At 42.2% G+C, this 17126-nt stretch overlaps 1 protein-coding gene across 12 annotated transcripts in view; it reads left to right on the top strand.

Annotated features, from left to right (window-relative positions):
• The first annotated feature begins 4731 nt into the window (after positions 1-4731).
• LOC139378800 (phosphatidylinositol-binding clathrin assembly protein) overlaps positions 4732-17126 on the top strand; it is a 50565-nt gene continuing 38170 nt past the window's right edge. For 6 of the 12 annotated variants that reach the window (XM_071121312.1, XM_071121311.1, XM_071121318.1 and 3 more), the window contains exon 1: positions 5672-6037. In XM_071121312.1, the coding sequence (XP_070977413.1) occupies positions 5908-6037 (130 nt within the window). In that variant the 5' untranslated portion in view covers positions 5672-5907. Of the gene's footprint in view, positions 6038-17126 lie in introns of all 12 variants that reach the window. The other 6 variants (XR_011628331.1, XM_071121310.1, XM_071121309.1 and 3 more) reach the window with 4 other exon arrangements.

Genomic DNA, 17126 nt, shown 5'->3' with positions numbered 1-17126 from the left:
ACTGCAACTCCCGTATGGACTCGGGAGAGGAGAAGGCCGAGAACCGTGCGTCCTCCGAAACATAACCCAATCAAGCCGCAATGCTTCTTGACACAATTCCCACTTAACCTGGAAGCCAGTCGCACCAATGTGTCGGAGGAAACACCGTACACCTGGCGACTGTGTCAGCGTGCACTGAGTCAGGCACGCCACAGGAGTCGCCAGTGCGCGATGGGACAAGGACATCCCTACCGCCAAACCCTCCCCTAACCTGAACGATGCTGTGCCAATTGTGCCCCTCCCCATGGATCTCCCGGTTGCAGCCGGCTGCAACAGAGCCTGGACTCAAACCAAGAATCTCTAGTGGCACAGCTAGCACTGCAATGCAGTGCCTTAGACCACAGTGCCACTCAGGAGGCCTCAATAACTTGTTCTGAGACGTTGGTGTAGAGTGTGATGGGTTGGTCAAAGTTTTAAGATAGGCCAGTACAGGTGGATTCTATAGGGTGTTGATGAGCCTCTCAAGGACAGTGTGGTGTTCCTCTATCCATCTCACTGGAGTTCTGGATGGAAAATGGGCACCTTTCCTCCTCCTTGTATGGATTGCCAGCTGACACTTCTGCTGTGTGACTTTTCAGTTGGAGTAGTTCATAGAGTAGTTTTGCTCCTCTGGAGAAGTCCTGGATGTAGTTTCGATAGTAGTTTAGGAATCCCAGCATTTTGCAAAAACCTCTTATGGTGTTGGGGGTCACCCCATGGCATTGTAGCGCAATCAGAACTCCCCGCATTCAATCCACATGATCTTCACAGGACTTGGTGTTGCAGAGAACTTCATCCAGGTCAGGGATACAGCACTCATCACGCAGTGAGTCCAGCATCTCCTCCATGCTCCTCTGAAATGTTGCAGAAGTGTTCGTCACCTCAAAGAGGATCCTCACCCACTGATAGTCCCCACGTTGTGATGAAGGCGGTGAGATGGTGGGAGCCTTCTGCCATGAAGCTTTGGTTGTAGGCCTTCCCTACAACCAAAGGATGGATAACCAGCTGTTGCCTTCTAGGGTATTGGTTATATCTTGAATCTGAGGCAGAGGTTGCCAGTCTTGTATGGTCTTCTGATTGAGTAACCTGTAGTTGATGCACAGTTGTAGGGTCCCATCTTTCTTGTGGATACACACAACAGGTGCAGAGTACAGTGATTTGGATACATACATACATACATACATACATACAGTAACGGCCGTTGTTGGTGGAAGAAGGTGAGGACCAATACGCAACGTGGTAAGTGTCCATATTTTTTATAAAGAAATTGAACACTGAACAAAAACAACAAAGTGAACGAACGAAACCGAAACAGTTCTGTCTGGTGCAGAATGCAAACACTCAACAGAAAATAATCACCCACAATTCAAGGGTGATAACAGGCTACCTAAGTATGGTTCTCAATTAAGGACAACGATTGACAGCTGCCTCTGATTGAGAACCATACCAGGCCAAACACAGAAATCCCAAATCATAGAAAAAAGAACATAGACTGCACACCCCAACTCACGCCCTGACCATACTAAAACAAAGACCAAACAAAGGAACTAAGGTCAGAACGTGACACATACATACATACATACATACATACACATATATACATATACATATAGATATAACCTCTTTTTTAAAGTGGCTTAGGAACAGAGGTACACCCTCTCTGAACATGGATGTCATCCTTCAGGTTGATGGCCATCTGTATACTGGGAATACACCCGATGTCTTCATCTCCACGTGCGAAGGTTGCAGACTCTTCGTACACCATGTTCTTCATCAGCTCTTGCTCTTCTTTCTCTGGGTGGCTCAAGCTGATCTTTCTCCAGAGGTTTTGAGGGTCGATGTTCTCATCTAGGGGAATGACTTCAACATTGGGTAAGTATTTTTCTTTCCGGATGTTGTTGAGGATACTCACTTGGGTGCCAGTGTCAAGTTAAACACTCACAGGATAGCTGTTCATGTTATATTTGAGAAGGCATTTGTCTCAGACAAGCTGGTCCACTCTCATTTGGGTGGAAGGGACAGGGACTGGTAGAGTGCCTTGCAAAAGTATTCATCCCCCTTGGCGTTTTTTCCTATTTTGTTGCATTGCCTGTAATGTAAATGGATTTTTATTTGGATTTCATGTAATGGACATACAAAACATAGTCCAAATTGGTGAAGTGAAAAAAATAAAAAACTTTGTAAAAGTGGTGCGTGCATATGTATTCACCCCTTCTGCTATGAAGCCCCTAAATAAGATCTGGTGCAACCAATTACCTTTAGATGTCACATAATTGGTTAAATAAAGTCCACCTGTGTGCAATCTAAGTCTCACATGATCTCAGTATGTACACACACACACACACACACACACACACACCCACGTTATGAAAGGCCACAGAGTCTACAACACCACTAAGCAAGGGGCACCACCAAGCAAGCGGCACCATGAAGACCAAGGAGCTCTCCAAACAGGTCAGGGACAAAGTTGTGGAGAAGTACAGCTCAGGGTTGGGTTTTAAAAAAAAGATATCAGAAACGTTGAACATCCTGCGGAGCACCATCAAATCCATTATTTAAAAATAGAAAGAATATGGCACCACAACAAACCTGCCAAGAGAGGGCCGCCCACCAAACTCTGACCAGGCAAGGAGGGCATTAATCAGAGAGGCAAAGAGACCAAAGATAACTCTGAAGGAACTGCAAAGCGCCACAGTGGAGATTGGAGTATCTGTCCATAGGACCACTTTAAACTGTACACTCCACAGTGCTGGGCTTTACGGAAGAGTGGCCAGAGAAAAGACATTGCATAAAGAAAAGAATAAGCAAACACGTTTTGTGTTCACCAAAAGGCATGTGGGAGACTCCCTAAACATATGGAAGAAGGTACTCTGGTCAGATGGCCAAAAAGCTCAATTTTAGTCTCATCAAGGAAAACACTATGTCTGGAGCAAGCCTAACACCTCATCTCCCCCGAGAACATCATCCCCACAGTGAAGCATGGTGGTGGCAGCATGTTTTTCATTGGCAGAGACTGGGAAACTGGTCAGAATTGAAGGAATGATGGATGGTGCTAAATACAGGGAAATTCTTGAGGGAACCTGTTTCAGTCTTCCAGAGATTTGAGACTGGGACAGAGGTCCACCTTCCAGCAGGACAATAACCCTAAGCATACATGGTAGGCATGTTGTGTAAATCAAATGATACAATCACCCCCTAAAAAAGCTATTATAATTCCAGGTTGTAAGGCAACAAAATAGGAAAAATGCCAAGGGGGTGAATACTTTGGTTGCCAAATCACATTTTATTGGACACATACACATATTTAGCAGATGATATTGCGGGTGTAGCGAAATGCTTGTGTTCCTAGCTCCAACAGTGCAGTAATATCTAACAATTCACAACAATACACACACAAATCTAAAAATTAAATAATGGAAGAAATATATAAATATTAGGATGAGCAATGTAGGAGTGGCATTGACTAAAACACAGTAGTGTTTTACAGTAGTGCAGTCCATGAGGATGAGATGCACTACAGAACTTAATGCAACTGGTGGCTACAAAAAAAAAGAGGCCACAATCAAAACCCAACAGTGTGTCTGTATGGAGAGTCTTCTCAATTAACAAGGAAAATATGTATTTATTCCGGGACACACCCGAACCCAGGTGTGTCCCATTTCGCTGACGACCCTCCCGGCTCCGCCCACCGACATCCTATTAAGGAAAACAAGAGCAAAGAGAAGGAATTTGGCAAACAGAAGTGGGAGGGTGGTCACATGTTCATACAAATATTTACACATTAAGTTTGCTGAAAATAAACGCAGTTGACAGTGAGAGGGACATTTCTTTTTTTGCTTAGTTTATAAAGGGCAGCAGCCTCTCAGGTGCAGGGTTGAGTCACCGGGTGGTAGCCAGCTAGTGATGGCTATTTAACAGTCTGATGGCCTTGAGATAAACACAGTTTTTCAGTCTCTAGGTCCCGGCTTTAATGCATCTGTACTGACCTCGCCTTCTGGATGATAGCGGGGTGAACAGGCAGTGGCTCCGGTGGTTGATGATATTTTCGGCCTTCCTGTGACTGTGCTGTAGGTGTCATGGAGGGCAGGTAGTTTGTCCCTGGTGATGCGTTGTGCATACCGCACCACCCCTTCGCGTTTGAGGGCGGAGCAGTTCCCTGAACCAGGCTCTGATACAGCCCGATAGGATGCTCTCAATTGTGCATCAGTAAAAGTTTGTCAGGGTTTTGGGTAACTGAATGCTTTTACAGATGGCACGTTTCAGGCAGGCTGATAAAAATGCAAATGTTTCTCACGATTTTAAAGCATCAGATGTGCCACATTTAGAGCTCAAAGGTCACTCAAGGACACACTCTGAGAAATAATTTAGACTTTAATTTGTAAAGATGACTATGCAAAAATGATATTTACAGCGCATATAATACCTCGAATGAAAGTCAGATTTTGATTTGGTAATTTCTGTATTGGTCTCAGACATTCCACAACTATCGCCACATTTCCACCTTAAATTTCAGACACATTTGGTTGAGTTCGTTTTGCATGGCCCGGTTCCCCGGTTATCTGGAGATCCCTTTCAAGGACCAATGGAATTAGGCTTCTAGAACGTGTAAAGGCCTCTCAGCAGCTGGGGCACCGGGCCAAGCAAAATGAATTCGCCCACTCTAAAAGTCCCATCCAATCAACTATTTCTCAGATCAGCTGATTCCTAAACTGCCATTTTGTCTGCCGGACATAGGCAGAGAGAGAAGCCAAGCAACAGCAACTACACATCAAATAACTGGAATAACGAAAAAGCAGACGATGTGAATTGGCTGTCAAGTCCCATCGGTAAACGTTATTGAGATTTGGGGTTTGAAAGGAAATTGGATCGAATTTTATGGATATATCAGACTAATTACGTAAAACAAAGGAGTGTTTCACTCCTGGCACGAAACTCGAAGGACGCGAGTTGAGTAAGAACCCCGAACCCGTCAGATAGCTAGCTTTTAGCAGTAGTGTTAGTAGGAAAGCTAGCCAGCCGTCTTCTGTTTTGTCTCTCTTGGTTTCGTCCTGGTCAAGTCTGAAGCTCAAGACAAATTGGCAAGTTTGGCAGTTTAATGTTGGTTCCCCTTCCTCGTTTTATGTGTCGCTCGAAACCAAGGGACTGCTCTGTTCAATGTAGCCCAAACACACAAAACGTTAGTGGAAGTTGAAGTCAAGAACTCGGAAGAAGGATTTGGTGTTAACTAAAGTTAGATAGCTAGATAACTGTTAATAGCGAGCTAGCTAACTTAGCTGAACTGTGATTTGAATTCCGGGCACATAGGTAGCTCGCCAGGCAGTGGACTGTGCTTTGTCTCGCTAATTGAACGTTGGAATCTAGGCTGCTCGTAAGCTAGTTATGTTTATTTGTAGCCATCGAGCAAACATTAATGTTTACAATTTGCACAGTGGGACTCTTTCCTGGATCGAATGCTCCAACGGAAATATAAGTTAACACAAGCTAGCCCATATTTGTTAGCTAGTTGTTTTATTATACAGAATATATACCTTGCTAATTATATAGTTATTTAACTGCACACTGATCTGCCATTTCAAGAGGACCGGGGCAGATAAAGCTAGTTTAAAATTATTATTGTGCGCTGGATTTGAACTACCTTCGGTAACGTTAGCTAGGTAACGTTAGCTAGCTAACACACATATTGCAACAAATACATTTTTCAACGACAATAGACTAGACGTCATAACACTTTTTTGTTGTTGTCAAGGAACCGATTGACGTGGCCTGAAACCGTCACACACTTGCCGTCACTGGTGTTACGTGCGTCAGCTAATATCCAATCATTGGACCGTGTGTGTGTTGATCATCTAGCTAATTATTGTGGGGTTTGTAGCGAAACATTGAAACACAATGTCAGGACAGTCTATAACGGATCGGATCGCCGCGGCACAGCACAGCATGACCGGGTCGGCTATTAGCAAAGCCGTGTGCAAGGCCTCGACGCACGAAGTCAGCGGTCCCAAGAAGAAACACCTTGATTGTGAGTATCGTGTGGGTGGGTAGTGTGTCTGCATGCATGCATGCGCGCGCGTGTGTGTTGTCTGTATGTTTCTGTGTGTGATCTTTGATCAGAAGCAGACATGCCAATAATGTAGCTAGCTCGCTACATTGTTGCATTCCATCATAGGGAAGCAGCTACACTAGCTATAATTCACTGTAGCAAGCAGACAGTGTCTGCCTATCTTAACTGACATTTGGCAATGCATTTCTGCGGATGATTATGGTGCATCCCCTACTGTCCATGTCTGGACAGTACACACTGGTCATTAATTTTGTTAGCGTGGTGGTGGCTTGTACTGGTCTCCCATGTTGTCTTTGCCATTCCTTCCTGGTCATAACATTTTAAAATGTGTGTCTTATCTAGGGCGACTTACAGGAGCAGTTGGGGTTAATGCCTTACTCAAGTGCACATGGACAGATTTTTCACCTAGTCTGTTCGGGGATTTGAACCAACAACCTTTCGGTTACCGGCCCAAAACTTTAACTGCTAGGCTACCTGCCGTATGATGGAATATGTTTCTTGTTTCATCTGCCTTTCTTTCTGTAAATCCAATTTCCTTCAGGAACAATAAAGTTTAATTTGAACTTGAGGTCTAGTCGTGTTCCAGGCTATTGGGTCATTATTTGTGCTGTAATTTCACCACTGTCTATGTGAAGACACTAAAGGTCATTGAGGAAGCAGGATCAATGAAAGCGATGTTCAAGTATAAAAAGATAGTTCATGAATCAAGCCTCTGGATAGTTGTTACAGGACAAATATACTTCTTCTTTGCAGCTGTTAGAATGCCAAGGATTGCTTTATAGTGTTGTTGTAACTGGTGTCCCACAATACTTTGCTATAGCAATACCAGATCTCGCTCTGTTAAAATGCTTAGAAAAACTTTAGACTGCTATTGAATGCGTAGTACAATGCTAGACTGGTGTTGTATAATAACTGGTGTCTCCACTTTGCTGTCAAAATGGTTTAGCAAGCTGTAGCTAGGCTATATTACATTGTATCATAACTGTAGTATCGTAACTGGTGTCCCCACACTTATCAGTTGCAGGCAGAAGCCATATCATCAGCCTAACCTGAAATACACGCCATTGTTAATAATAAATTGTGTTTTGAAGCCATTTCCTAGAGAGAGGGTTGGCACAATTACCATATAACTGTTTAACTGACAGTTGTGAATGAAGACAGTCACGGAAATAAAATAACCCTCATTACCCCAAAACTTTTTTGTTGTTGGTGTGTGGTAAACACAGCTGGCTGAAGACAGGATGGCCGGGCATTTGTGTTGAGTCCATTTCTGCGGTAATATGGAATGTTCTGGCCATTTTCTTTTTTACCTCAATCGTTATCCAGATCATGTTACGAACTAAGGATGCACATTCCGGTCAGTTTTTCTGCCGACTAACCAACCCTCATATTAACTGGTCAACAAACGGTTAAATTGTTTTCAAACAATAACATGGGATGACTACAGAGAATACCAGACGGAGGCGCTTTCCATTCAGCACCACAGAGCTCTGCCGACTATACCGTTTTCATATGAGCTTTGGCTCTACATTTGAGGTGCTGTCCATTCAGAGCTGATGAATCCAGGCGCAGCATTGTATTCGCTGATAACGGCATTTGAAGTCGGCCTTGTTGCGACTTCATAACTTATATTTAGAGCAGGGATCAGCAACTAGATTCAGCTGTGGGCATTATTTTTTTCTTAAGTCGATAGTCAGGGGGCCGGAACATAATTAGAAATACTTTGTAGACTTCAAATTGACCTGCAAGAAGCCAAGACAGAATATTTGACTAAAACATAATCATTTCAAACCTTGCTTAAATTTGTATACAATCACATAGATGGGTTAGCTGACAATGTCACAAAAACGATGTGCTTGCTTCCTTGGGGCAGAAGTCAGTGTGTTGTGATTCTGGATGGCCAGATTACAAGCAAGAAGGACTAGAAAATGTGATGTACGGAATAGAGGTCGACCGATTTATGATTTCTCAACGCCGATACCGATTTATTGGAGGACCAAAAAAGCAGATTCCGATTAATCGGCCTATTTATTTATTTATTTATTTATTTATTTATATTTTTATTTATTTATTTTTTATATATATATTTTTTTGTAATAAATTACAATTACAACAATACTGAATGAACACTTATTTTAACTTAATATAATACATCAATAAAATCAACTTAGCCTCAAATAAATAATGAAACATGTTCAATTTGGTTTAAATAATGCAAAAACAAAGTGTTGGAGAAGAAGGTAAAAGTGCAGTATGTGCTTTGTAAGAAAGCTAACGTTTCAGTTCCTTGCTCAGAACATGAGAACATATGAAAGCTGGTGGTTCCTTTTAACATGAGTCTTCAATATTCCCAGGTAAGAAGTTTTAGGTTGTAATTATTATAGGAATTATAGGACTATTTCCCTCTACACCATTTGTATTTCATTAACCTTTGACAATTAGATGTTCTTATAGGCATTTTAGTATTGCCAGTGTAACAGTATAGCTTCCGTCCCTCTCCTCACTCCTCCCTGGGCTCGAACCAGCAACACAGCGACAACAGCCACCCTCGAAGCAGCGTTACCCATGCAGAGCAAGGGGAACAACTACTAGAAGGCTCAGAGCGAGTGACGTTTGAAACGCTATTAGCGCATGCTAACTAGCTAGCCATTTCACTTCGGTTACACCAGCCTCATCTCGGGAGTTGATAGGCTTGAAGTCATAAACAGCGCAATGCTTGACACACATTGAAGAGCTGCTGGCAAAATGCACGAAAGTGCTGTTTGAATGAATGTTTTCGCGCCTGCTTCTGCCTACCACCGCTCAGTCAGATACTTAGATACTTGTATGCTCAGTCAAATTATATGCAACACAGGACACGCTAGATAATATCTAGTAATATCATCAACCATGTGTAGTTAACTAGTGATTATGATTGATTGTTTTTTATAAGATAAGTTTAATGCTAGCTAGCAACTTCCCTTGGCTTACTGCATTTGCGTAACAGGCAGTCTCCATGTGGAGTGCAACGAGAGAGAGGCAGGTCGTTAATGCGTTGGACTAGTTACCTGTAAGGTTGCAAGATTGGATCCCCCGAGCTGACAATGTGAAAATCTGTCGTTCCGCCCCTGAACGAGGCAGTTAACCCACCGTTCCTCGGCCGTCATTGAAAATAACAATGTGTTCTTAACTGACTTGCCTAGTTAATTAAAACCTCTTGTAACTACCCATCCCGGATCCGGGAAAATTGTCATCAACTGACACTAAGTAGCATAACGCAACGGACAAAAAATCTTACAAGAAAATATTCCTATTCATGAAATCAAAAGTGAAATATATTCAAACACAGCTTAGCCTTTTGTTAATCACCCTGTCATCTCAGATTTTGAAAATATGCTTTACAGCCAAAGCAAGACAAGCATTTGTGTAAGTTTATCGATAGCCTAGCATAGCATTATGCCTAGCTAGCAGCAGGCAATCTGGTCACGAATCAGAAAAGCAATCAAATTAAATTGTTTACCTTTGATGAGCTTCAGATGTTTTCACTCACGAGACTCCCAGTTAGATAGCAAATGTTCCTTTTTTCCAGAAAAAAATATTTTTGTAGCCACTAGCTCCGTTAGTTCTTCACGTTTGGTTGAGAAAACGAACGGAAATTGCGGTCACGACAACGCCGAAATAGTCCAAATTAGTTCCATAATATCGACAGAAACATGGCAAACGTTGTTTATAATCAATCCTCAAGGTGTTTTTCAAATATCTATTCAATAATATATAAACCGGGACAGAGCTTTTTTCAGTAAGACCGGGTGGAAAAATGGCTACCTCTGTCTTTTGCGCGAGAAATACACAAAGAGCCATCAGGTGGACACTGACACAATGTTGTCGCTCAGGCTCATTTTTCAAAATAAAAGCCTGAAACTATGTCTTGTGATACTAGACACATCAAGGAAGCCATAGAAAAAGGAATCTCGTTGATATCCCATTCACTGCTCAATAGGGAAGCATAGGAAGGGACTCTTATTTAGAAACCGCTGTGTTCCTGATTGGATTTTTCTCATTCTTTTGCCTGCAATATCAGTTCTGTTATACTCACAGACTATATTTACAGTTTTGGAAACTTTTGAGTGTTTTCTATCCTAAGCTGTCAATTACAGTGCCTTGCGAAAGTATTCGGCCCCCTTGAACTTTGCGACCTTTTGTCACATTTCAGGCTTCAAACATAAAGATATAAAACTGTATTTTTTTGTGAAGAATCAACAAGTGGGACACAATCATGAAGTGGAACGACATTTATTGGATATTTCAAACTTTTTTAACAAATCAAAAACTGAAAAATTGGGCGTGCAAAATTATTCAGCCCCTTTACTTTCAGTGCAGCAAACTCTCTCCAGAAGTTCAGTGAGGATCTCTGAATGATCTAATGATGATAAATACAATCCACCTGTGTGTAATCAAGTCTCCGTATAAATGCACCTGCACTGTGATAGTCTCAGAGGTCCGTTAAAAGCGCAGAGAGCATCATGAAGAACAAGGAACACACCAGGCAGGCCCACTGTTGTGAAGAAGTTTAAAGCCGGATTTGGATACAAAAATATTTCCCAAGCTTTAAACATCCCAAGGAGCACTGTGCAAGCGATAATATTGAAATGGAAGGAGTATCAGACCACTGCAAATCTACCAAGACCTGGCCGTCCCTCTAAACTTTCAGCTCATACAAGGAGAAGACTGATCAGAGATGCAGCCAAGAGGCCCATGATCACTCTGGATGAACTGCAGAGATCTACAGCTGAGGTGGGAGACTCTGTCCATAGGACAACAATCAGTCGTATATTGCACAAATCTGGCCTTTATGGAAGAGTGGCAAGAAGAAAGTCAGTTCTTAAAGATATCCATAAAAAGTGTCATTTAAAGTTTGCCCACAAGCCACCTGGGAGACACACCAAACATGTGGAAGAAGGTGCTCTGGTCAGATGAAACCAAAATTGAACTTTTTGGCAACAATGCAAACATAACGTTTGGCGTAAAAGCAACACAGCTCATCACCCTGAACACACCATGCCCACTGTCAAACATGGTGGCAGCATCATGGGTTGGGCCTGCTTTTCTTCAGCAGGGACAGGGAAGATGGTTAAAATTGATGGGAAGATGGATGGAGCCAAATACAGGACCATTCTGGAAGAAAACCTGATGGAGTCTGCAAAAGACCTGAGACTGGGACGGAGATTTGTCTTCCAACAAGACAATGATTCAAAACATAAAGCAAAATCTACAATGGAATGGTTCAAAAATAAACATATCCAGGTGTTAGAATGGCCAAGTCAAAGTCCAGACCTGAATCCAATCGAGAATCTGTGGAAAGAACTGAAAACTGCTGTTCACAAATGCTCTCCATCCAACCTCACTGAGCTCGAGCTGTTTTGCAAGGAGGAATGGGAAAAAATGTCAGTCTCTCGATGTGCAAAACTGATAGAGACATACCCCAAGCGACTTACAGCTGTAATTGCAGCAAAAGGTGGCGCTACAAAGTATTAACTTAAGGGGGCTGAATAATTTTGCATGCCCAATTTTTCAGTTTTTGATTTGTTAAAAAAGTTTGAAATATCCAATAAATGTCGTTCCACTTCATGATTGTGTCCCACTTGTTGTTGATTCTTCACAAAAAAATACAGTTTTATCTCTTTTTGTTTGAAGCCTGAAATGTGGCAAAAGGTCGCAAAGTTCAAGGGGGCCGAATACTTTCGCAAGGCACTGTATATGCATATTCTATTTTCTGGTCCTGAAAAATAGCCTGTTTACTTTGGGAACGCAGTTGTCAATGAAGTGAGTTTTTGTTGATACAGGACCTCCCACCCCCACCTTCTGTCAACCAAGCATGTAAATGCGGAGCTATACGGAGCCCTCCGCTTTGTTATAAAATTTGGGAAGCACACAGCGATGTACGGAGCTCGATTTAACCTCCGGTGACTCATCTCCGGAGCAAGCATAAATAGGCTTTTAGGCGATTTCATGAGCATGTTGTCTAGACTGATGGCAGACACCACAAATAAACTGTTGAGTAGGGTCTAAGCTACAACATGCAAAAGTTTTTTTTAAAGTGTTTTTAGATATAAAGGTTAAAGAATTTTTATTAAATGTTTTTCCAGAAAGCTTCTAAACGATATACATTTATATTTTTCAGTGATAACTACAGGGATGTCTCATGGTGTGGTGGGGTATGCAAAATGGATCAACTTTGAGCACCTATCTATTTAATGATTTGGCATTAGTCCAAAAAGTCACTGCATACAATGGGCAAATAGTTTATATATAGTGTGTGGACACCCATTCAAATTTGTGGATTCATCCATACCCGTTGCTGACAGGTATATAAAATCAAGCACACAGCCATGCAATCTCCATAAATAAACATTGGCAGTGGAATGGCCTTACTGAAGCTCTCTGTGACTTTCAACGTGGCACCGTCATAGGTTGCCACCTTTCTAACAAGTCATTGGGTCAAATTTCTGCCCTGCTAGAGCTGCCCCTGTCAACTTTAAATGCTTTTATTGTGGAGTGGAAACATCTAGGTGCAACAACGGCTCAGCTGTGAAGTTGTAGGCCACACTAGCTCACTGAACAGGACTGCAGGTTGCTGAAGCGCCTAAAAATGGTCTGTTCTTGGTTGCAACACTCACTACTGAGTTCCAGCATCTGGAAGCAATGTGGAAACATGTTCTCTGAAAAATGTCACCGACAGATAGGGCAGCCGTGCTTCTAGTTCCTAGGCAACTTTGCAGTATTTTTGATTGAACTGATTCTAGGCTAATTCAAAACACCGCCTGCGGAGAAGAGGTATTCCAAGTGGATTTCTATTCTGACTCAGGAGGCGCGCACACTACCAACCGCTTCCAAGTAATATGAGTATATTACTCGCTAATGTTCAGTCATCAGGGAATGTAACGTACTCTGTCTCACGGAAACATGGCGCTCTCGGGATATACTGTCTGACTCTGTACAGCCAGTTGGGCTCTAAGTTCATCGCGCAGACAGGACTAAATATCTCTCTGGGAAGAAGGGCCGGGGTCTATGTTTCATGATTAACGGTGTGGTGTGATTGTGATAACATACAGGAACTCAAGTCCTTTTGGTCACCCGACCTAGAATACTTCACCTTCACATCTGACCGCATTACCTCCCTTGAGAATTATCTTCTGTCATCATCACTTCCGTATCTATTGCCCCTCAAGCCAATACCACGACGGCCCTCAAAGAACTTCACTGGACTTTATGTAAAGTGGAAACCACATATCATGAGGCTGCATTTATTGTCACTGGGGATTTTACATTTTTGTTGTTGAGGAAAACACTATGGAAGTTCTACCAACACATTGACTGTAGTACTCGTGCTGGTAAAACACTCGACCACTGCTATTCTCTCTTCCGGAATGCCTACGACAAGGCCCTCCCCCTTCGGCAAATCAGACTACAATTCCATTTTGCTCCCCCCTTCCTATAGGCAGAAACTCAAATAGGAAGTAACCGGTCTAAGGTCTATTAAACGCTGGTCTGACCAATCGAAATCCATCTTCAAGATTGTTTTGATCACGTGGACTGGGATATGTTCCGGGTAGCCTCTATGAATAACATTGCCGAATATACTGATACGGTGACTGAGTTTATCAGGATGTGTATAGGAGATGTTGTTCCCAGTGTGACTAACACCTACCCTAAACACAAACCGTGGATAGATGGCAGTATTCCCGCAAAACTGAAACCGTGAATCACTGCATTTAACCATGACGAGGTGACTGGGAATATGGCAGAACACCAACAGTGTAGTTATTCCCGCCGCAAGGCAATAAAACGGGCATAACGTCAGTATCGAGACAAAGTGGAGTCGCTATTCAATGGTCATATATTTTTGATTTGCACATCAGCTAGCCAGCCGTTCATGTAGGTAGACTTGGATGACATGTACCAGAGATGTCACACCCATCTAGCTTTGACTCGCCTCCACCTTATCTGGCTTCCAAATGCAAAAGCGCCATGGAATCTGTAATCTCATTTTAATAAATTAGTTCCTGGTTTGATAAAAGGCTGTTTTTATCACTTATTTGCTCTAATTTGTCAATGGGGATAAATTGGGCCACTAACATCTTACTGTGGACTAGTGGATACAAGATGTGGAACATTCCTTTAACAACCTACCTTTTTGCTCCTTGCTAAAACAAGCAAGGTAAACAAGTCTTCCGTTGCCTATTCAACACCCCCCCTCCCTGCAGTGGCAACACACATTAGAAATAGAATGAATAGCACGTGCATGGGACCTCTAACCCTGGCACTTTGGTAAACTTACGGGTACAATCAATCTCAATGGCTGCCTGTTGTAATGCAGTAATTTCCATGGTAACTTGAATGAGCCTTCTACATTATGTTAAAGGTCCAATGCAGCTGTTTTCATCTCAATATCAAATAATTTCCGGTTAACAATTTAAGGGTGAGTTTGTAAATTCACTCTGGCCATCTACTCCGATTTCAGGGCACTCTAGTCTGAGTGAGCACAGAATAGCTGATGAATTTACAAATGCTCGGTAAACGTTGGCAAAAATAATTGTTGCCAGCATCACAGTTAGTCACCGACGCTCTGGATAACATGAAAACAGCCTAACCAGCTCTACTAGGGTGTGTAAAATGGTCAGTGAGGTGTTCTCTCATTTGTTTGGAACTAACTAGCCAACATTAGCCAGTTAGCTTGGGTGCTTGACTGCCGTTGTGAGGTCAGAATGATCCGATCAACACTACTCCTCGGCCAGTGTCCAGTGTGCGCTCTGAATGCTCCGAATTTACGAACTGACAATCTGCAACAATTTGAATTGACAAAGGCCCAGAGGACAGTCTGAGGGCACTCTGGCGCTCCAGATTGAATTGACGAACACACCCTAAATACCTTACTATGATTTGTTTTCAATTAAAATGGTCAAATATAAACATATAGCGTCTTAGCCAAGGGCAATTTGTCAAGCAATACTTTTTTCTAGTCGAATGGTTATTACAGTGACCGTGGTCATTTGGCTGGCCAATAAGTCACCCCAAAATTTCTTTCACTGTCATAGCCCTGCCAAGTGAGGATGCTGTGTAGGCCTAGATTGTTTATTTTCATGGTTATAACTTAAACTGGTATGATTTGTTAGTGTCTCGTGACAGATGTATGTAGGTTTATTTGGATTAAAGAGGGTTCTAACAGGGACACCTTGGCGCCGTATCTATTTATATATGTACATAAACTTTTCAATTTACATTAGCAACGGACTTTCATGTGCCGAGAGTTTGGGTATTTGGCAACGGAGTTTCTTGCACTGCGGTTTAAAATGTATCGTACATATCCCAGTAACGTTAGCCAGTGGCTAAGCCTGCGTACAACAATCCGATTGAACTATGCAAGCAACTTTTCATTTGAACTATATTACATTCTTGAATAATGCAACCCAAAACCACATTACGCTCTTGAATAATGCAGCAATTCACAAGCATGTGCGTTTTCTCTTCCGTACACTAAAGGCCATTTACTACTAGCTCACCTTAGCCTATCAAATTAATTATTTAGCTACCCCTCATACGAATATTAAAGTTCAGTCGGTCTACCTTACAACATTGGAACAAACCAAGCTTCAATTTGATCAATATCATGCAAATCGTTACAAGTGGTAAAAGCTAATTGGGACAGAAAACGTGGGTAATTCACTGCGAGTTGACATCAGCCAGCCATAGTGCACAGCTGACTTATATTTTTTTCATAAAGATACGAGGATAATTTCAGAGTGTAATAGGCTGTGAACATTTAAAGCAAGTCTGAAATGTAAGGAAAATGTCTACATTTTAGCTGTTTCAAAAACATTGCTCTGCTAGTTTTACTGTAGGAGTGTTGGGCTCAATGAGACACTTTCTGTTTACACTGCCCTGCTCGGAGGGGGGGGGGGGGGACTTGAGGAAGGCTTGCCCGTGACCTCCGGAGGTGACGAGTTTACATTACAGTAATGTCTCTGGAGAATCGATAACTCTCGAATCTCGTCAATGTAAAAAGAGCCTGAGTGCAGGCCTTGGTCATAGACTGCCCTATAGCAAAACATGACCAGATACCTGTGCATTCCCTTTGAAAAGAAGTGTAAATTCCTCAAGTTGAATTCCTCTATTTGTATGTTTTCAGGGAGCGAGATGCCTTGACATTATCAACCTGTTTGTTTTCAGACCGGTGTCTGCTACTGCTGCTGCATAAACAGCCCGGCTTGCATGAGGCCTTTTTTGTGATATTTGTTGGCAAAATGCTTGGTTTGTTTGTTGCTACAATTCTGATATTTTGCATGGCAGTATGCAATAATTTTGTCCAATTGATTGTAAAAATGCACTGACGAGGGAAGAAGTTTGTTGACATGTGGCTTGATTGAACCATATTATGCGGTAAATGTGCGATGATTGGTTGAAATTGCGAGCCCTCTTTTTGTACTGTGGCAATAATATTGTAATGATTTGACAGTTTTATGCGGAAATAGTGCAGTGATTAGTCAAGTTTGCAAGCCCTCGCATAGCCTAATTTTATGTCTCATTGCATGTGACTTATGACTGACTACCTGATATGCTGCCAGAATAGCCCTTCTCAACCATGACAAATGACACCCTATTCCTTATATGAGCCTTGGTCAAAAGTAGTGGACTATAAAGGTAACAGGAGGCCATTTTGGATGCAGCTCCAGGCTAGCCTGAGTCCACTACTAATGCAGCTTGACCATAGAAACGGGCTGCGTAGAAGTGTGTGTGTGTGTCTCTGTGTCTCTCCAATGAGGTCTTTTGTGTCTTTAGCACCTTATCAGAAATGATAACAGGCAGTTAACCCTCTGTTCCTAGGCCGTCATTGAAAATAAGAATTTGTTCTTAATTGACCTGCCTAGTTAAATAAAGGTAAAATAAAAAAGTCGGGGGGCACCTTGAGTGTCCCTTTCTCCATTGATAATGTGTGTGTTGCTATTGCGACACTTTGTTAAAGGACAGAAGTGTAAGATTGGTTAATGTGGCTGACGCTCTAAAACGGATT

This window comes from Oncorhynchus clarkii, chromosome 21, assembly GCF_045791955.1.
Source record: "Oncorhynchus clarkii lewisi isolate Uvic-CL-2024 chromosome 21, UVic_Ocla_1.0, whole genome shotgun sequence".
In the NCBI taxonomy this organism is placed as follows: Eukaryota; Metazoa; Chordata; class Actinopteri; order Salmoniformes; family Salmonidae; genus Oncorhynchus; species Oncorhynchus clarkii.
This window is presented reverse-complemented; position numbering and strand designations above follow the sequence as displayed.